The sequence below is a fragment of the Vicugna pacos genome, chromosome 2 (assembly GCF_048564905.1).
Source record: "Vicugna pacos chromosome 2, VicPac4, whole genome shotgun sequence".
NCBI lineage: Eukaryota > Metazoa > Chordata > Mammalia > Artiodactyla > Camelidae > Vicugna > Vicugna pacos.
Window position 1 is genome coordinate 5,219,119 of NC_132988.1, and position 21,344 is coordinate 5,240,462.

General features: G+C 48.3%; 1 protein-coding gene across 5 annotated transcripts in view; it reads left to right on the top strand.

Moving 5' to 3' along the window:
• The window catches only part of RAPGEF2 (Rap guanine nucleotide exchange factor 2), a 220,218-nt gene that overhangs the window by 71,770 nt on the left and 127,104 nt on the right, over window positions 1–21,344 (top strand). For 4 of the 5 annotated variants that reach the window (XM_072974960.1, XM_072974973.1, XM_072974970.1 and 1 more), the window contains exon 4: window positions 10,205–10,288. In XM_072974960.1, coding sequence (XP_072831061.1) covers window positions 10,205–10,288 — 84 coding nt within the window. Of the gene's footprint in view, window positions 1–5,780; window positions 6,033–10,204; window positions 10,289–21,344 lie in introns of those variants that run through there. The other variant, XM_072974983.1, reaches the window with a different exon arrangement.

The following is a 21,344-nucleotide window of genomic DNA, read 5'->3' on the forward strand; positions in this document are numbered from 1 at the left end:
CCTGACTTGCTACTCTAGGTGTCTTATCTGTAAAAGAGAAAGGCCTTATCACAGACTTAATAATTCTTTAACATCATGAAAGTGTTCTCATTTCCTTGTCTCAGAACATTTTTGGCACACTTTGTTCATTGGTTGATATCTTAAGTCTCTTTTAATCTGTAGCTGGGTGGTCCATTTTCAAGGAGCAAAATGATGGATCAGATGCCTCTCAGCCCCCCTCGTCCCTCAAAAGATGGTCTTCCTGGAGTACAGAGGGCGGGTTAGGCGGAGGGGATGGGCAGGGAGGTCTGGGGGGGTCTGCAGGAACCCGAGGTGGCCACGCTGAAACTGGGCCAAGGCAGAGAAATGGGGCTGGGTCAGGACAGACTTTAGCAGAAGACGCGGGTGGATCTGAGCTAGGATGATTCTTTGGCTGTTTAGCAGGCAGTTGTAAGTAATCTTCTGGGGCTTAGAAAACATACTTCAAATATGGAAGAATTGTAAATAACCAAGACATAATTGGTAGTGAGAGAACCAAGGCCAAATGCACTTGACGTATTTATTCTTGAAGGAATGAAGATGTAAATAACTTGGAATCTTCTGTTTTAGGAGCAATGAAAAGCCATCCATGGAAGGGGTATACTGATGACAGGGTGGGAAATCTCCGGAGAATATTGCTGACATTTACTTTAGCAGTCGAGTGCCAGCAGGCATCAGCTTTGTATTATTTTGTCCTTTCCCCCTGAATCATGGTTTGGGGTGGTGGTGAAGAGGTACCAGCAGGCACTTAACAAGCACGCCCTCCGTCCCATACTCGAATCCGTGCCTCCTGTGCCTTGATCTCCTCACCCCTTGTGGCTGTCTTGGTGGTAGATGTTACCATCACCCCGTTTTGCAGGTGAAGGCACTGAGGCTCGGAGAGGATGAGGAACTGACCCAGGGTCTCTCTGCTCAAAGCAGGGTCTGGGTCTGGGCCCAGACGTTGTAGTTCTGCAGCCCTTGCTGTTACCCAAACCCCAGCATTTCCCAGCCGCCTTCATGTCGTTAAAAAAGGGTGCTGTGTGCTGACAGGGTAAGGACCGCCTCTCCCATGGGGCTGGCCTTTCCGAGGGCTGCTGGTGGCAACGGAAGCCCCTTAGCTGTTCTTCCTGCATCTTCCCAGCTTCCTAACAACGACCAGCTATTATTCATGTAAGTGGAAGTTCAATTGCAGTGTTTTAAATATACCTGCTTTCTTCTTTTTTTTTTTTTTCTTCTTTTTTTCTTTTTTTCTAAGAAGTCAGTTAGGCAGTGAATGTGAGCTTTGCATCAGCAGCATTGCTCACATGTCTTGGCTAATCCTAGATTGAATGCATCAGGCTGCAGCCCGCAGTTAGACTTGACTGTAGTAATTGCTCATTGGTGACTAATCAGAGTTAGGTGGCCGTGTCAGTAAGCCGTGAAACGTCTACGGGTGTTCAGTAGATGGCGGTTTCGTAAGACCGGAAGTTTCCAGAGACGGATCGTAGATTCACTTAATCAGATTCCCAGTCTTTGGCCAGTCTTGTGTTGAAGGCTAATTGAAGAGTCTTCCTCCGTGATCCTTGAACAGACACGTCTCTGCTCTTAGCAGTCTGTGTGAGTGCACTTTTGAAAAATCAGACGCGGCTTGTGCTTGCGGTGGGTATGAATCTGTGATGGCGGAGTAGCACCAGCCCTCTCTGGGGACCTGTTGTTGTTACCACCTGGGGGAGATGGCCAGTCTGTTCTTGTCCTCCCTGGAGCTCAGAGAACGCAGTGCAGTCGGAAAATCAAAGACCTTCAGAATTTGGTTTTATGGCCCAGAGATGAGTATTCATTTTCCTTGTTGTGTTGTGTGCTGGTGACTTCCAAGCCTGTGATTTTAACAGTTGCACCAGGTGAATATAATACTCCTTTGATCCACCTCTGCACCTCGTTTTTCTCACCTGTAAAATGGAAGCAGTGGTCACAGCACCCGCCCCTCCATGCTGCTGTGAGGCTGAGGGACGGACACGTCTGCAGCTGACATCACTGCCACTGCATGTTCGTTGTTTTGGTAATTTGTGTTTTGTTCTCCCAGTTTTTCTAGCTGCTTGAAACTTTTCTTTTTTAGGAAGGAGTTAGGGCAGTGACTCTGTAACTCCCACAGTGTTACTGTTTCAACCTACGCAGAGTGACAGAATGCCATCTTAAATTGTATTGAGATCCAGGAAGAGACGTGGTTCTGAGAGAACTGAATTTTTCGAGTTTAGAATTGCCTGTGTAGAACCTAGAATTTGTTGACACTGGAGAGTTAGATAAAATCGGTTGAACTTTACACCGTGGGCGAGAGCACCAGGCACCTATGCCTGCCTTTCATTTGTTGTCTGCTTCGCGGAGGGGCGTTGCTGGCTGGGAAGTTCTAAGTGGGATAATAGACATTTCAAACCAGAGGGACTTTAGTTCAGGGAGCTCTTTCTTCAAGAATTTAAGCAATGAGGTTAACAGATCTGTCCTTTATCTTTACTTTTTCTTAAATGGCCAGCCATCCTCACCATTTCAGTTTCATCTATAGTTGCATTTAAAGTGCTGGAAACCTTTGGGTCAGAAATTCAACCACTGGACTCCTGGTTTTAGAGTGTGCACACGCACGCATGCACACGCACACGCAGCTACACTATAGTACGTGTCCGGCTGAACCGCAGCCCGTTTCCCACACACATGTGGGTGGGATGCTTTGGTTCCGGAACAGTTTCCGTAGCACTTGGTTAAGGGGCTTATCTCCCCTCCCTGCAGGAGAGGAGGTGGCTCCTTTATTTTAAAAAGCCGCACTGAGGTCTGTTGAGCCTCCTCAGGCCTTTCGTTTCCATCCTTCGACCTGTGGCCCCCAGGCCCCGCTGCAGCACCCACTCTGCTCGGTGGGCTTCTCGCTCGGGGACTTTGATTTCCTGGGCACAACAGTTGTCCCCGATCCTCGCTTCTCTGCTGGGCAACCCGCCTCTGTCCCTCCCTCCATGCTCCCCTCCTCCAGTGGCCTTGCCCCACTTTGCTTCTGTTCTCAGACTCCACGGGTTTCCTGTGGCCACAGTTCCCTCCGGTGCCTCCTCCTCCTCCTGGGGAAAGAGCTGCCCCTTCCACGGTGTTACTCCTCTCCAGTGATTCCTCCTCCTGGGGGGAGAGCTGCCCCTTCCCGTGGTGTTACTCCTCTCCAGTGATTCCTCCTCCTGGGGGAAGAGCTGCCCCTTCCACGGTGTTACTCCTCTCCCATGTCCTGTCCCCTTTCCCTCACTTAGTGACTCTGCCAGTGTCTCCCATCCTTACAAAGTTTTCCTCTGGCTCTTTCATCCCATTGTTGTCCTGCTTTCTCCTTCCTGATGGGGCCAAACTTTTATTTTATTTTACACCAAAGTCTCATTATAACATTTATTTATTATTTATTTTTCCTTCCCACTCGCACCTCCCACAGACACCTTGTTAGAACATTCTTACAAAAGTGCTCATCTGTCACCTAGGTTGCTTAAGAAAGTATCTCAAACCTCTTTTCCTTTCTTCCCCAGCAGGGTGTTACCACTGTTTGAAATGTCCTTCTTGTCTGGTTTCCGTAACTTTCCTTGGGTCTGTGTATAAGGAAAAGGCAAATCCTGAAGTTTTTACTGACTCGGAAGAGTGATATCTGTAAAGACTTAGCCTTCGCACAGACTTGCAGGATAAGGATGTTCAGCCACGTGTCCTGTATGGAAGCATGAAAATTCAAACACATACACCCGTGCGCACACATACCCACAAGCAGACTGACTTCAGAAGACTGCTTTGTGCTCATATGGTGATACTCCAAGGGTTCTTGGCAATAATGATACTTGTATATACTGTAAGTCTTTGAATGAAAATGTTTTCTTTTCATGGCCAATACAAGAGTAGTTAAATAAAGGGATTTAAAACCTCTAAACCCCACCCGGGCCGGGACTGTGTTTGCGTTTCAGATTTACATTTGTCATGACACCGGCACAGGAACGTGCACCTGGTCTTCTCTGTTATTTTTTGTGCTTATCTCAAAGGGAGCTCCTCCTTTGCTAGGTGAGCAGATCACGACCTTCATGATGGTCTAACTTCCTGATAAAACAGCGGACTGCACCTTCGGTGTGAGGTTCTTTGTGTCTATTTTCCGTGAAACTACTTAGTGAATAAAAACCTCTAACTCCTCTTAAATATAGCTGTTTAAAGTAACACGTAGTCGACATCGTTACTTCCTGTGCTTTCTGGTGACTGGCTCAAGGTGAACTGGCCCAGGGCCCTTGTCGCTGGGCTGGGCAGATTTGGTTTGAATTTGGTATCTGACAGCTGCAAGTTTTCCTTAGCATTTCTGGATGCCAGTTTTCTCTAGATGAAAAGAGGTCATGAAAGTGAAATTGCAGTGCGTAACTCTGAAAGATGCAGATTTGTAAATTAATTTTGGTAGTTTTCAAAAGAGTTGACTTTGGCTGCTCTTATAAATTTGATAAATTGTTCTTCAAACCCTTGGATACATAGTCTCTGCCCTCAGTGCAGCTGAGTCACTCATTGACGAATTGTGCTTAAGAGTTTATTAGGGGAGGGTGTAGCTCAGCGGTAGAGTATGTGCTTAGCATGCGTGAGGTCCTGGGATCAATCCCCAGTACCTCTATTTAAAAAAAAAAGGGGGTTTATTGAGTAACTTTGTAACTCGCAAAATATTATTCCTTCACTTCCTGTTTAAAATGGATTTTATAAATTTAAGAGTGACTGCACAGGGAGCCTGCAGAACTTTTGTCTTTACTAGTTTTCAGTAGTTTATATTATTAACTCTGCTGGTTAAGTGAATTATGAATAAAAAAAGTCTACTTATCCTTCAAACTTTCAAAACATAATATTTTTCAAAAATAAAAATATTTTCAAAATGCTTTAATACATTTAAAATAAAATATTTTCAAAATAAAGCTGAAAGAGCCTTAATATTTCCATCAGCTTTCAGGGTTCTTACGGATGTTACTGATTTACCCTATTTGCTGGTTTCAAGCCCCTGTAATTGAATTGGTATCAAGAAGAGAACAGAATTTTCTTAAAAACCTTAATGTTGAACTAGCGCTTTTTTTCCTTCAGAGTTTTTAAGAATTAAAGTGAAGTAACTTCCTTATAATTTAAAACTTTCAGGAACTAGAACAAAAAAGTTACCCTCTGCTTTTAAAATGTGTTTTCATATGTGTGGGAATTTATGATTATGTACTTCTGTATAAATATTATGAAGTGTATACTTTCCTCATGCAGTATTGCTGTTCTGTAGGTTAGAAATGTAAACTTTAACTCTTGGTGGAGCTCCTTCTAAAATATGTCCCACGCTTTATGCCCAAGTAAAACTGGCACCTGCACCTGGCCTTTCTTTTGACCTTGACCTGGCATCGTTAGGGCCCTGCGCTAGGCCGCCATTGCAGTAGCTTTTCCCGGGAGCTCGCTTTGTGCCGTTGGCCTTACAAAAATACGTAATACATATTTTGTCTTTGAGCTTAAAGCTTAGAGACCCACCAGAGGAGCAGAAAAAAATTAAACTTCTTGATAAATCCAGTGACAGAAGTGATGTAATGTATTTGTGAAAAAGAGGAAAGCCATCTGCATATGGGAAGGTGGCGGCTGCTGGAACTTGTTTTCAGCCCTGGGACACTCTGTTCCTAGGAAATCCCCCTCAGCAGCAGCAGGAGCTGTTACCGCGGGCAGAGGGCTGGCCGGCTTTCTGTCCAAGGGGCTCGCCAGTCCACATGGAGACCCAGCTGCCGACTCCCACGAAAGGGTGGAGGGTCACCTGTAAAGTTACTCCTACTTTGGCTGTTGGCATGGTCCTATACTTGAGAGTAGGCGTCTGCGCGGGTCGGAAGCGTGTAGTAACAGCACGGGGGCGGAGACCGAGGCCCGGGACTGGAGCAGCGGCTCCGGCTAGGAGAGGCCTGCCTGGGAGGGGAGCCCCCGGAACGCGGTGGGTGGAGACGCAGAAGATTCGGGGAGACCCCTGCTTCCCGGCGTTCTCCTTGGGCGAGGCTGCCGGGACCGCGGACAGAGGGGAGGAACAGGTGTGTTTCTAGCTGGGTCACCGGTGCCCGGCCCTCCGGGGCTCCTCGCTGGCCGTCTCCGCCTGCTTACTGGAACTCTGATGGCCTTCACTTATTTCCCGTTCTGGTGTCCTAGGTCCGGACGTGGAGCCAGCAGTCCCGCTCCCGGGTGCGCACGGGCAGCACCCTGGGCGGGAGAAGGCAGCCCCTCTTCCGAGCTCGCCGGGAAAGCTGGTGTTCGTTGTACCTGACCTCCCCCCTCCCCTTGCGCGGCTTCGTCTCCGTTTCTGGACCTTCCCGCCCCGGCACCCACTCGTGTTCGCGGAGCCGTCGCTGCGCATCCGCGTGGGATCCCGGGTACTGCCGTGCGCACGCGGCGCGGAGGGGCCCCGCGCCCCGCGCCCCGCCCGCCGCCCTCCGTCCGCGCCCGCGGGAGGGGTCCCTTCCCGGACCGGCCCCGCCGTGCCCGGACCTCTGGTCCCGGATGGTTTGTCGTTGTCTGGGTACCGTCCCCGCGGTTCCCTTGGTTGACACCTTCCTCCCAAACACAAATGCACAGACCTCGGTGAGGGGTCCGCGGGCGGCTGGCGGCGGGAGGGCTTTCAGCCCGGTGTCCGCGGGGTCAGCGCGCGTGGCCGCAGCCGCTGCCCCTCGGCTTCTGTGACAGCCTTTCTCCTGCTCCCTCCTGCCCCTTCCTGCCCCTTCCTGCCCCTTCCTGCAGCCTTGAAGTTTTCACAGTGTATCAGCAACTGAATGAAATAGCTTTCCCCCAGGTCATTTCTTTGCCGTCTAATGATCACTGGTACTGGTTTAACCTGACTCCTTGGATTTAGCAGTTACTCTCCCAGCCCCCTTGCAGACCCCAGCGTGGTCCCATGTGTGAGCCCCCTCCCCTCTGAGCCGGAATGTGGCGGACCTGCAGCGCTTCAGCGTGCAGACACCGCCACCCCGTGGGCATCCAGGGTATTGCTCGGGACAGTCTCCGAGCCCGGCTTCATTTTCCCAGTTCCTGCTAAGTTGAAGCTCACATCTTTGACTTCCAGACACTTTAATACTGTCTCCGAGTTGGTGTATAATCAGCTGTTAGTTCATTTATTAATGAAATATCGGAGTGCCAGTCGAGCGTTATATGGTGTGTGTATGGAGATTCTGATGAGTTAGAAGAGTTTGAAAGCTAATGGGGGAAAACTTCTGAAGTAAGTGATTACAACACCCTGGCAGCTGGGTCATGGGACCAAGTACAGAGTGCCCTGGGGACCCAGGAGGAGGATGACTCACTTTATTGAGAAGATGTTACGTCGTTTCTCAGAGGAAGTGGTAGTTGACCTGGGCTTCAAAGGGTGAGTAATGCGTTTACTAGGCAAAGGCACTCCGTGAGACTGGGCCAGCGGGTTTGTTCAAAGGCCCTGAGGCACAGGGGAGGGGGAGAGCACAGTATGGCTGGACAGCATGACAGTTGTCACCTCGGCTGTGTTGGGTTGGGAGCATAAAGTGAGGTCGTAGGTTGGTTCCTGCAGGGAGGAAAAGGGAGGAGGAGAGCCTTTGTTTTTTATGCGCTTGTTTTGCAAGGGCCTTGATGGATATTGTTTCATTGGATCAAAGTAACGTTGTGAAGGAGGCCTGATATCCCCGTGTGCAGCTGGGGAGCTGGACCCCAAAGCTCCCTTTGCCGGGATGATGGTGGCTGGGACAGGATGTGTGTCCCCAAGCCCGTGCTCTCTGCCTGGCTCCGTCCTACTTCTCCTGGGGGCTGCACCGAGGGGCTGGGCTTCCTTCTCCCAGGAACCTGGGTCACAAGAGGAAGCAGGTGCTGATCCCATTTACCTGAGTAAACACCGACTGACATCCTGCCCTGTGTCCACGATGCCTGAAGGAGCTCCAGTGGGGGAAGGTGGGGAACAGAGAGCTTGGGAGTGGGACCGAGGTAGGGAAGGACAAAATAGGACAAGTGGGTGGGGAACGCATCCTGGAATGAGACCCCGCAGAGGAAGGCTGACTTAGGAGGTGAAGAGGGCCAGGCAGCGGGGCACAGACAGGAGCCCCCCCAGCAGCGGGGCTTGTGCTGAGGGCAGCAGGAGGTAAGATGGGAAAGAGTGGGGCGGGGTGTGTGCCGCCACCCCCATCCCATTCCAGACCTGCCGTCCTGTCCCGGTGGGCCTGGAGGAGGGGCCGGTCCAGCACGACTGCTCCGGGTCCTTCTCTCAGGTCTCACTGAAGGCGAGCTGATCGTTTTTGCTGGCCCGTCTCTGTTTTGTTTTGTTTTGCTTGGCTGTCTTCCCTTTCCTCAGTGCTTGTCGCAGGCAGGGCTCTGTGGCTTCCCGGTGGCGTGGCGGGGTGCAGCATGGGGGCTGGGACCCGGCCTGCCCTTGTGGCTCTCAGCTCCATCTGGAAGTTGCAGGGCTTCTCTGAGCATCTGGCTGGGTAATGGAGGGACCTGCAGAGGTCTTCCCTCCTGCACACGCCTCTTTCGTCTTCAGGGTTTTCCCTCTGCCTGTTACTGGTGCTGGAAGACTCGGTTACCAGGACATGCTCAGTCATGGTCATCCCAAGATTCCTAGCTTTAGGCATCTCAGCAGCCCTTGAGGGACTCCTTAGCGCATAGTTGAATGACATAAAACAACTATTTGAGAAAAATTAAAGTAACATTGGTGAATAAGACCCACGAAACTCGTGACATGGTCAGTGACAGGGCTGTCACTTTTCCCTGCCTTTTGTTCTCATTTGGGCTTGATCCCGAGATAGTTTTTCTCAAGGTTGTTCAGCGTGACAAGCGCAGGGATAAGAACGACCGGGGATATTTGTTTAAAGGTGCTGTGATGGCTCTCCCAGCAGCGGTCAGACACTGGGGCCGGGTGGGATGGGTAGAGCCTGGGACAGGCGTTTGAAAGGAGCGTCCTGGGTCATGTGCATGTATGTGGAAGCCGGACAACCACCAGACAGGCTTAGATCTCAGTGTCGATCCTAGGTGTGTGAAGGTCATGACAGCCAGTCTCCAGCCCCTCCCTGGCCGCCCTGCCCGGCGCCGCCCGCCTGGGCCTCTGCACTCACCTCCCTGCCCCGGGCCAGGGGTGCTCCGCTCCTCTGATCAGACAGGCTCTTTCAGCGAGACTTGTCCTGATCACACATTTAAAATTGTATCACCCACCCCTGTTTTCCTTACCCTCCACTAATTTATGCCCCAGAGCATGGACTTATAATTTACTGATGTATTATGTTTTTATTGTCTGTTATGTGTATTGTCTCCCCAGGATATAAGCTCCATGAGGTCAGGGATCTTTGTTGTTGTTGTTTTGTGAGGTGTCCTAAGGTCACCTGGAACAGCCCTCACTGTGAGGTGTTAAACGTCTGTTAGACAAATAGGCAGACTCCCCTAGGAGGGCTGCAGGAGGCCGGGAGCCTCTGGGGTGCACCGCCTGGGAAGGACCCCTGGCCGTGTTTATCAGGGTCACGGGGGTGTGACCTTTCACCCCCCAGCTGGACTTCTGGTTACTCATCACAGTTACTGCTGGAGGTACAAGATCACTCATTACAGGCTGAATTTTCTTTTAACTGCATGCATTAAATCCACTGAAATGCCAGCAGGAGGGGGCTGCTTCAGTCCAGCAAGGCACGTCTGGACTGAACAAGAAAGCCATCTTCTGATGAGAAGGCCTCTAAGAGCACAAAGGGAAGAGCACTGTACAGCATGCTGTCTGTGCTGTAAAATGGAAAAAAAGGTGGAGGAGGGCATAAGAATGGGCCCATTTTTGTGTACGTGTGTGTAAGGAAACTCTGAAAGAATTCCAGCACATCTGGTGCAGGGACGTGGGAGCTTGGTGGACAGGGAAAGCGGGGGAACTGAGTCTCACTGTTGACCTCTTTATATTTTTTGTTTTATGAAGCAAGGGGAAGTCTTTTCAGATTGAAAAAATTAGATGAAAGAATAAAACTTATAAAAAATAAAATAAAGTGCTGTAGGTCTGAGGAACATTTAAAACATTTAAGTATGCTGATAAATACATGTAGCTTATTTGGGTAATAAAAAACGGACTCCAATAGCTAAATAATGATATTTTGTGTGCCTGTTTTATGCTATTCATTTTTTTTCAGGATTCTAGGATTAGCATGGGTACTATACTTGGTGCTATGTATGTTTTTTATTTTTATTTTTTTGGTTAGAGATAACTACCTAATTTTATTGTCTTTTCTTTCAGCCCTGATGATATTGGGACCTGCTGGTATATCCTGCTCTCTGGTTCCGTGTTCATTAAGGAGTCCATGTTTCTTCCACGCAGCAGGTACTGTGCACACGTTTCTGTGGTCCCGCTTCCACGAAGCTGGCCGTCCTTCTGTGGAGTTCCTCTCTCTGCCTCTCTCTTCTGGCAGAGCGGGGCCGCACCTCGGCTGCTGGCATAGAGATCTTTAAGAAAGGACTGTTGAATGTTGTAGCCCCAGTTCCAGCCTCTTAAGGGGGAGGACAGAGGAAAGGTGGGGGGACTGAGTCTCTCCGTTGACTTCTTTGTATTTTGCACATGTGACATGACCACACCAGGTCAGGCAGCGCCCATGCGTTGGTCAGGAATAGACCTGTGTCTGTGACGGGCTTCACTCGAGTCTGCAGAGAGGCAGGGAGCGGTCCCCGGGGCCAGGGGACTTGGAGCGGGGAGCGGGGAGCGGGGCGGGTGGCCGCCTGTCTGTCTGCTGCCAGGCCGTGTGCAGGGCCCCCTTCGGCCATTGGGGCTGCCCTCCCAGGGACTCGGCTCCCCTGTGCTGACTGCTGTGGAGCGCCCTCGTCCCCAGCGCTGGCACGCTTGACCCTGATGCCTGGGTCTTTTCTCCAGACCCTGCAGACCGGGTCTGGTGGGCGGGGCGGGGTGCCGTGCACTGGCCTGGCTGCCTCTGCAGGGGTCCTGGTGCTCCAGAGACCCCCAGTTTCAGTTGTTCTCCCCCAACTGTGCGCTTTTCACAGTTAAGTATGTTTATTTTGATTAAAGGCTTTTTAAAATCTTAACTGATTTCATATCTTTATTTAAAATTACTAAAGAAGTATTTTTTTTTAAATTGACTACATTAATTAAAGCGTGGTGGCCTGTGCCCCTCCTGCCCCACCTCCTGTAACCTCACTCTCATCAGAATGTGAGAGTATAGCCCTGATGAGTCCTCCTGAACGGGCCAGGGACGTGGTAAGACAGTGCTCTGAAGATGTGCGCGCGTTTCTGTAGGAAGAGCAAGTGAGCCGGGAGAGGTGGTTTCTGTTGTTCTAGGGGACGCCCAGGGGGCCGGGCTGGGCCCAGGCGGCAGTGAGGAAGGCCGGGGTGCAGCGCGGCCTCCAGCGTGGGGCCAGGCCTCCTTGTCCTCGGCGCCCCCCAGGTCAGGTCGGCCGGCCCCCCGACGGAGAGGCGCCCTGCTGCCGGTTTGGTGGTGGCGGTTCTTTTTTTATTTTTTATTGAAATGTAGTTGGTTTACAATGTTGTGTTAGTTTCTGGTGTACCGTGTAGTGATTCAGTTAAACATGTATATATTCATTTTCATATCCTTTCTCATTCTAGATGATTACAAGATACTGAATCTAGTTCCCTGTGCTGTGCAGTGGAAACTTGCTGTTTCTTTGCTTTATATACAGTGGTTTGCGTCTGTTAATCCCAAACTCCCAGTTTGTCCCTCTCCTCTTTCCCCCTTTGGTAACCGTAGGTGTGTTTTCTGTGTGTGAGTCTGTCTCTGTTCAGTAAATCGACCACTTAAAAGAATTAGAGACAGAAGGACAAACAAAACCTTAAGTTAGCAGAAGGAAAAAGCGACAGATCAGGGAGGAAATGCCACAGAGATGAGAGGCGAGAGACAAGAGGGAACGCCAGGCAGGTCTGTTGTCCTTAACAGCGGCAGGGGCGGGATGTCCTGGTGCTGGCGTCGTCCCAGAGGGAGGTGACAGTCGTCCTGGAATGCGGTGATGGGAGAGCAGCTCGGGCTTTGACAGGGAGTGCTGTCCGCTCGCAGGCGTCGTCCAAGAAGCTTTGTGTCTGTCCAGTCGTGCAATTTCATGACTGCCCTTCGGGGTGGGTGCGAGGGTGACCTGCTTTCATAACTGAGGAGCCCAGAGGTGCAGCTGCTGGGGGTGCCCCCAGATTCTGCCCAGGAGGCCTGCGCCCCCCATGGGTGGGCCCTGTGGCTCGAGGGCTTGTGTCCTGAGGAGCAGAGAGGGAACGCTGCCCACTGTCCTGCTCTTCCGACACAGGACCTACCCTCTGTTCTGTTCCTGGAGGCTCTGCCTCTGTTTCTGAACTTGGGTGTGGGTATAGGCAAATAATATTCAAGCATCAGCATATTTTAAAAATTACGTATAATTTTAATGTGAAAAGCAATCATAATTGCTATATAAATGATCAGCAAGGGGGAGGGTACAGCTCAGTGGTAGAGCGCGTGCTTAGCACACATGAGGTCCTGGATTCAATCCCCAGTACCTCCTCCAAAAATAAGGAAATAAATAAATAAACCTAATTGCCTCCCCCCGAAACAAAATAAAAAATAAATAAATAAGATATTTTTAAAAATCATCAGCAGTACAGAGAAGGAAACATACCACCTGAAGTCTCTCATCCAAGATCATCATTCTTGAATACTCTGGGCTTTTCCAGTCTAGTCTTATGTGTATGTGTTCTGCATACTTAAGAGCGTGCTTTATAAATGGTTTAATATCTTGCTCTTTCAATTAAAGAATATGTATACGTACACTTGCCTTGTAACATCAAAAACTCTTTGTAAAGTCTTCGTCTTTATACATTTTGATGTCTGTTTAATGTTCAGTTATTTGAACTTCCCACAATTCAGTTAATAATTGTAAAGGGTAAATTTTTGATACTTTTTCTTACAAATAATGCTATAGTGAATGTGATTTAAAATTTATGCATCTTGGAGAGAACCGAGGTTGGTGGCTTCCTCACCATCGCTCTGCGAGGTCTGTTGTACAAGTCTGTGGACAATTCCCAGAACGGCAGAGGAGCCCGGGGTGGTCTTTTCCTGACAACCAGCCACTGTCAGCTGGTCAAGTCACAGCTTGTCCTAACTTCCGGACAGGGGACCCAGTGTTCGGAAAGCTGCTGTTCCAGAAGAAAGGGGACTTGCAGTTCAGCCTTGTTTCATGAGCACATTGGATCCCATGTCTAATTATTTTCAAAGATGCCATAAGCGACTCTCTCTGGCTGGATGTCAGATGCTCGCGAGTCAGGACTCTTGTGGCATGAAGGCTGGAGTAGCGTTCCAGGCGGAATGATAAGCCGGTGCTAAATATAGGCGATTTCCTCATGCTGCACCTGGCAGCCTCGGCCGTGTCCACGTTGTTTGTTTCCTTTGGAGATGTGGCCTTAGGAATAGCACTGAGATTGTTCTTGTTGGAAGGAGCCTCTACGGGGCTGCGTTAAAGGTGGACATTAGTGATTCCAGGAAACACTGAGGTTTGGTTAAAGCACAATATGGATTAGGTGTTAGTAACAGTCTGTTTTTACAAAACAACTGGTTCACAGAGGACTCCACATTTACCATGTTTTTATCCTGTCAGCCTGGAGACTGGCTATCAGTACGCGTAATAAGTGACCTGATTGTTCTCTTGAAAGTGTCAACTCATTTTGACAGGTGATTCAGCTCAAACAGTTAGTGTTTTTTTTTTTTGAAGGGGGGGTAATTTATTTTGTTTATTTTTAGAGGAGGTACTGGGGATTGAACCCAGGACCTTGTGCATGCTAAGTACACGCTGGACCACTTGAGCTATACCCCACCCCCAACGGTTAGTTCTGGATCAAAGTACTTTGGACGACATTTTCATGTTTTTAACTACTTCTCATGAAATTGCTCTGACACCTGACACCATTAAGCGAGAAGGGTGATGGACGTTGCAGAAAGCCTGTCGTTTGGCTTCCAAATTTCTTTAGCGTCACTGAATTCCTCAGTTGACATTTAGGTCAGCATTTTATATTTTTAAAATTAATTAACTAATTTCAGCTTTTTTTTTGAGTTTGGTTTTTTGGGGGGAGAGGTAATTAGATTTATTTGTTTGTTTGTTTATTTTTAACAGAGGTACTGGGGATTGAACCCAGGACCTTGTGCATGCTAAGCACGTACTCTACCACTGAGCTCTCCCCGCCCCCACCCCTTTACTTTTCATTTTTATTTTTATTTTCTCTCAAAAACCACAAATAAAAGTGGGTTTTGGTTACACTTTACTTTGGTCATTCAAGCATGATTGTTGTTCCTTGCTAAGACTTTTAACTTTTATGGAACTTACGCATTTTTGTGACTGTCAGTGGCAGCCTGCTCACTTGGCCCTGCTCCAAGCCGTTTCACTGATACGAATGTTGCTTTATGAGTTTTATCCTAAACCTGTTTGAAGTGTACCAAGTTTTGAAACTTGGATATTTGCACAAGTGACTGTGGTGTCACTTGTAATATTGTTACATATAATGCTGCCCTAAGACAAAGCCAAGCTCTTGTTTGGAGTGCCATTTATGTTCTTGAAACAAGGTGCAGTTTATAGGTATATTTGTTTTTCCTAAAGTCTAATTTAAAATAAATTCAGCATCTTTGTGTGATCAGAAAGATGGTGAGCAGAGATAACGCAGGAATCCAGCAAAAGTTAGTCTCGTTCTCATTTCCAAAAATGCCAGAGGGGACCCTCACGGTAGGTGAATATAGAAACAGTATAAGCAGCATGTGTTTTCCCAAGCCTGTGAACGAAGCAGTTGTGGTCACTGAGTTGTTCAGGTTGTGCACTGCACAACTCTCTGACATGCTGTTTACACCCACAGCCGTGGTGGGTTGGTGTGTTAGGACAGTGACAGGCAGAGGTTGGTGAAGTAAGTTGAGGAAGGAGTTCTTCCCACTAATTTTCTCAAAGGCATCATTTGCAGCAGCCCCGGGGCTGGACAGCAATAGATGAAAATTATCTTAGCTGAAGTTGCAGGTTTAGAAGTGGTTTTTAAAGAGTATTTGGTTTTTTGTACATAATGGGCAGGAAAATACCAACAAAGTTTATTGCCCTAATATTCTCTGAATCAGTGTATTTAAGAAAGTGTAGTAGAAATTGTTATGTACTTTAAGTTTTCTCACTTTTAACATTGCCCCACTGTGTCTGCTGAGTCCTGTTTACAGTAAAATCACAGTATCATAACTTGGATGAATGTGATTTTCTGGCTGCTGACTCCTTGGAAAGGCTGATAATTCTGATTTAGATACTAAAGCTAGGTTTGCACTGTGTTTCTAAACTTTCACCTCACTGTTTGGATTGTTTATTAGAGAAGGAGATCGTTTATCTAGGTTGTATATTAACTCACAGCTGGAATCCTTTTCAACTAATGTAGTGATCATTTTTGCATGTATTTGCAAAAAAAAATCAGTACAGTAGATATTTAAGACACAAAGCATTATTATTATACAGACTCTCTTTTGAATTTATGTTGGTCACAATCCTGGGGGGTGGGGTGAAAACACTCTTATTAAAACACTGAATCTGATTTTGTCAGTGGAGTCAGTTTTATCATGGGGGCCCCCAGAGAAGTGAAATGATCATGTGCACTGTATTTAATCATAAACAAGCAGTATTTTTATTGCTCTGACAGTTAAAACCTGTCTGTATTTTTCATATCCTGAGCAAGTGGTCAACAGTCCCTTCCCTGCATACCCGCGTGGTGCCAGGGCAGGGCCGTAAGGTTGAAAGACAAGGCCAGGGTAGCCGTTAGCCTAGGAACCTGGAAGGTGCCAAGAGAAGGTTGGTAATTAACACTGGGAGCCAGACGGCCTGGCAACAAAGGCCTACACAGGCGGGTGAAGGCTTGCAGTGCACGGACGGGAGGGTCCAGCTGCCAGGTTTTGTCAGGCTGCAGACCTAGCAGTCAGAGTAACCTAACGCTACAAATGTCGTAGGAAATTACATCTATGACTGGCAAAGCCCTGTCCGTGGGAAGGCTGAACCTTGAAATGCTGTCACAGTTTTGGGCTGGTTCACAGGCCCTTTTCATATATATGGTAGTTCTGCCTCATTCTAAAGTAGGTTTGGTAGAATTGCAGTTTTGAGGCGTTATTTCCATGGTACTTCCAACATCAGCTGAAACTTGCATTCACTCCTGCCATTTGGTCCCTTGGTTCTGGAGTTCCCAGTGGAAGCGACAGTCACGCACGCGAAGGTCTGGCTGGGCAGGTGAGGTGGTCGTGTGTGCGGCATGAGGAAATTGCCTCGGGGTTGTTACATGGTGGAGTGTAAATTAACGCAGCCAAGTCCACAGCGAGTGCAAAATCCCATCAAAGACAATATTTTAGTGTATGTGGTAATCAGTCAGAGGGGGCTCCTAGATAAGTGAGTTTGGAGTTGGGTTTCTGACTTAGACTGTTGGACGTGGTTGGGAGGAAATGCAGACATGGCGAGGAGCCCCTTCCTCGAGTGGAAGCCCGAGGACAGGATTGCTCATCTAGGGTAGGGGGGTGCTCTATCGGGCGTGCAGGGGCTGTGGAAGCATCGCTGAGGACGTCCAGTTTAAAGGCTGGAAAGGCCCAGACTGCAGGTGGGTGGGTCTCAGGTGACACGGGCGGGAGGCTGGGAGAAGCACGTGTATTGTTTATCTCTCCGGGGACGGCCAAGCCACGGTCCAGAGCCCTTCCCTCCATCCATCCCAGGTCCACCACAGTCTCAGGAGGAACATTACGCCGTGGTACCTGCCGTAATCCCATTTTAAATTAGAGCTGGCAGCTCTGATGAGGATAAGTGGGAAACAAGACATTGAGCTAATCAGTTCTGAGAGGCTGGAATACTGTACGATTCACATGACAAACAACGAGCTACTTGAGTCTAAAAATCGCAGGCCTCCTTTCTGCCTGCCAGTGCTGTGGGGTAAGTTAATTGATTGCTGAGAACTTGCTGGTTTTTTTCCCCCAGTAGTGGAAGTGGGTGAAACAGTGGAAGGATAATTCTGTGTCTGTGGGGTGGGGACTGGAGGCACAGTTATGTGTCCCTCATTCCACGTGGACACCATCTTCTTGAAAGGGTGCACATTTGCTGTGTCTTGTGGTGCCTCATTGGAGATGGAGTGTGGCATTTTGAAAAAAACTCACTGGCGGAAGGTACCTTTATTGGACGTTAACTGGGGGTCAGAGTTCTGGAAGTGGTACACGGCCGGTGAGGTTTTCCTTCAGGTACTGGCGACATCCAACAGGAACGGCACAGATTAAACTGGGGAGGAAGGGATGGGAAAAATAGGAAAACAAAAGAAAAACTACAAATCACCTTAAAACTGTCCTCATCGAGTTTTTAAAGTTTTTTTTGGGGGGGGGGCGGCAATTAGGTTTATTTATTTGTTTATTTATTCTTAGAAGAGGTACTAGAGATCAAACCCAGAGCCTCATGCACACTAAACATGCCCTCTACCACTTGAGCTATAGTCTGCCCCCCCCATCGAGTTTTTAAAATAACACATTGGTCTTACATCCCTTCTTACATGAGAAGATAGCAGTAACTTATAACGGGATTAAATGAAGTGATAACATGCGCTTTTTTTTTTAATTGAGGTACAGTCAGTTTACAATGTTGTGTCAGTTTCTGGTGTACAGCACAATGCTTCAGTCACATATGAATAGACATATATTCATTTTCATATTCTTTTTCACCGTGAGCTACTACAAGATCTTGTATATATTTCCCTGTGCTATACAGTATAAACTTGTTTATTTTATGTATACCAGTCGGTATCTACAAATCTTGAACTCCCAGTCTATCCCTTCCCACCCTCTTCCCCACTGGCTACCGCAAGTCTGTATTCTATGTCTGCACATCTGTTTCTGTTTTATATATAAGTTCATTTGTCTTTTTTTTTATTTAATTAGATTCCACATATGAGTAATATCATATGGTATTTTTCTTTCTCTTTCTGGCTTCACTTAGAATGACATTCTCCAGGTCTGTCCACGTTGCTGCAAATGGCATTATTTTATCATTTTTTATGGCTGAGTAGAATTTCATTGTATAAATACACCACATCTTCTTTATCCAGTCATCTCTCAATGGGCATTTAGGTTGTTTCCATTTCTTGGCTATCGTAAATAGTGCTGCTATGAACATTGGGGTGCAGGTGTCTTTGAATTAGGGTTCCTTCTGGATATATATGCCCAGGAGTGGGATTGCTGGGTCATATGGTTAAGTCTGTTTTTAGTCTTTTGAGGAATCTCTGTACTGTTTTCCACAATGGCTGCACGAAACTGCATTCCCACAAACAATATAGGAAGATTCCCTTTTCTCCACACCCTCTCCAGCATTTATCATTTGTGTACTTTTGAATGATGGCCATTCTGGCTGATGTGAGGTGATACCTCATTGTAGTTTTGATTTGCATCTCTGATAATTAGCGATATTGAGCATTTTTTTTCATTTGCCTATTGGTTACTCGTATGTCTTCAATGGAGAATTGCTTGTTTAGGTCTTCTGCCCATTTTCGGATTGGGCTGTTTGGTTTTTTTCTTGTTAAGGCATATGAGCTGTTTATATAGTCTGGAAATCAAGCCCTTGTCAGTTTCATCTTTTGTAAATATTTTCTCCCATTTCATAGGTTGCTGTTTTGTTTTGCTTATGGTTTCCTTTGCTGTGCAAAAGCTTGTAAGTTTAACTAGGTCCCATTTGTTTATTCTTGCTTTTATTTCTATTGCTTGGGCAGACTGCCCTAGGGGAGCACTGCTGATAGCATACACTTTTCATCAGTTTCCTCTATGGCCAGCACTGTTGGAAGTTTCTAATATTTCTTTAAAAGAAAAAAGTCTTCCTCCCTCCCCGACCCTTCCTCTTCCCTTCCTTCCTCCCAAGAGAAGCCGTCGCACTTTATTCAGTTGTTACTTGAAATGACCGACAGTTAGTGGATGGCAGCAGAATGAGTAAGGACTAATAGCTACAAGAACTACCTCTTAGACATTGTTTTATACATTCCTTTATCACAGTGTTTTGCAGAAGCGGGTGATTGGAGCCTGTAGTTGGACAGTTAATGAAATAGTTGGTTAGACAGGGAGTCATAGAAACATACTTCTGTTTTAACTTAAAAATATCTGTACTTATAAACACATGTATAACTGAATACATAATTGGATGAAAATGTACACCTGAATGCATAAAGTTGTGTGTGTGTGTGTGTGTGTGACAGTGAGTCAGTCCTCTGGGACTTGACTGTTTTCCCACAATCTTTGACCATTATTTCCCCCACATCCAGCCCAGAAGCAGTTAAAAAACTGACACACCCGTATTGAGATCACCAAAGCATTCTGCTTCTCAGGATGGGCAATTATTAGGTTCAACAGATAGCTGTCAAGAGTAAACGATCAATGTATTGCCCTTTCAAAATATTAATCTGTTAACCCTAATCACTACAAGGGGTGGTGTGCTGGCAGCTTCATGTCTCAGGAGGGTCGTTTACCAACAAGGCTGATCAAAAGTGATGAGCAAATGATGGAACCGACTTCGCAGGTCAAACATCAAGGCGGGAGGGCAGAGCTCAGTGGTAGAGGGTGTGCCCAGCAGGTGCGAGGTCCTGGATTCCATCCCCAGTGCCTCCGTTAAAAACAAATAAATGAATACATAAACCTACTCCCCCCTCAAACAACAACAACAACAACAACAAAAAACAGAATCAGACATCACCCTCCGTTACTAGTGGTGTCTCTTTGAGCCCCAGCCTGACGCTTGGCTAGCAGTCCTGAACTGTCTGTCCCCACCTCGGTCCACCGCTCACCTGCAGCTCTCTGCCCGCGGATGCTTCTGTCTCCTCCGTCCTGCAGTGTTATTGGGTGTGTCCGTGTGCCTGCCTGGGACGTGGGGCTGCCACACCCAGAGACCCCCGCAGTGTGCCATCAAAGCCGAGGGGTAACAGTGTCTTAAGGAGGAAGAGGGGTCTGTTTGTTCGCTGCTTCAGGGAGCATCAATAAGGTGAGACTAGAGACCTGCCCTTGGACGTAACAGCGTGGGAGTCACAGGTGACCTGGGGAGCCCCTCAGTGAAGTAGATCGTGCTCTGAAGACGGGCCCTGGAGAAAGAGGTTTTATCATTTCATCAGCAGGGAGATGGGGTCCTGGCTGGAGCTGTGAGGTCAGGGGGATTTGTTTCCTTAAAGCCCGAAGATGCGTGTTTGTGTGCTGATGGCAGTGACCCAGTGGGGAGAGCTCCGTGCAGGGAGGAGGGAAGTCACTGCAGAAGTGGGTGAAACCCTTTTCACAGAATCTTACGGTCAGAGCCGTAGTCAGTGGGTGGGCTAGGGGGTTCAGTGGTGGGCGCTGAGGAGTCTGGACGGGAGAGAGAAACTGTGACAGGAGTGTTGAATGCCCGCTGATACTAGTGGTCACTGGCAGGTGGTCAGTGCCCCCGGCCCCGGCGAGGTTCGGGCGTGCGGGGCAGGCACGGTGGGCGTGGGCATGGGGCGCTGCTGGCTTTGTGCGTTGCCACAGCAGCATTGTGGGGGCGGGGGGAGCAGGGGTTACGGTGTGTCCAGGCCCTGGGGCTGCTAGTGCCCTGTCCAGGATGCCTTTCCTGTCTCTAACAGCTTTAATAAATAGCTTGTCACCTGCTGTAGACGTTTCTTTGAGTCTCAGTTCTGACCTCTCTTTTCTCCCCTGACAGTGTTTTTTGGGTGGGGGGCAAATCACGCTCCAGAGTTAGAAATGACCGCATCTGTCAAGTCACCTGCCTCCGTCACCGCCAGGGCGTTTGCTCAGATGTCACTTGCTCTGTGGGAGCAGCTCCCGAGGCCCCCAGGGCGTCCTCCGCAGTGTCACCATATTGTCGTTTAAAAGCTCAGACTTTCCCTGGTTGCTCCCTTGCATGGTGAGCTTACGTGACACTCAGCTGCCAACAGAGAGACTCCACAGTTCTTGGTGAGGTGTGCGGGCAGCTCAGACCGTCTCTGGGCTCACTCTGCCGGGACGTTCGCCCGTTGGTGCCACCCCACCCTCCTCGCCCATGGGTGGGACCCACGTGTCTGCTAAACTCAAAGACCCTTTAAAGGCATGGGGTGCATTCCTCAACTTCCCTTTTCTAGTGCCTAGCACATAGCAGGCACCTCATAGATATTTGTTGAACGTATTGGTTTAGGATTACATTTCAACTTGCCCTTAAAAAAAAGAGCTTAACAATATTGGGCTCACACAATCCCTTGTAGAAATGACTCTGAGAAGCTGTGATTTACTGAACGTCAGGTGGGAGCAGAGGAGGAGGAGCGGGGAGACCAGAGGCAGCGGTGTCCAGAGGAAGGCGTCCGGGGGCCCGAGGATGGCCCTGCTCCATCCATGCAGGTGCAGCCGAGGGAGAGGGCAGGCGGCGTTTTCCCGGGTGTCGTTTGCTCACTGTGT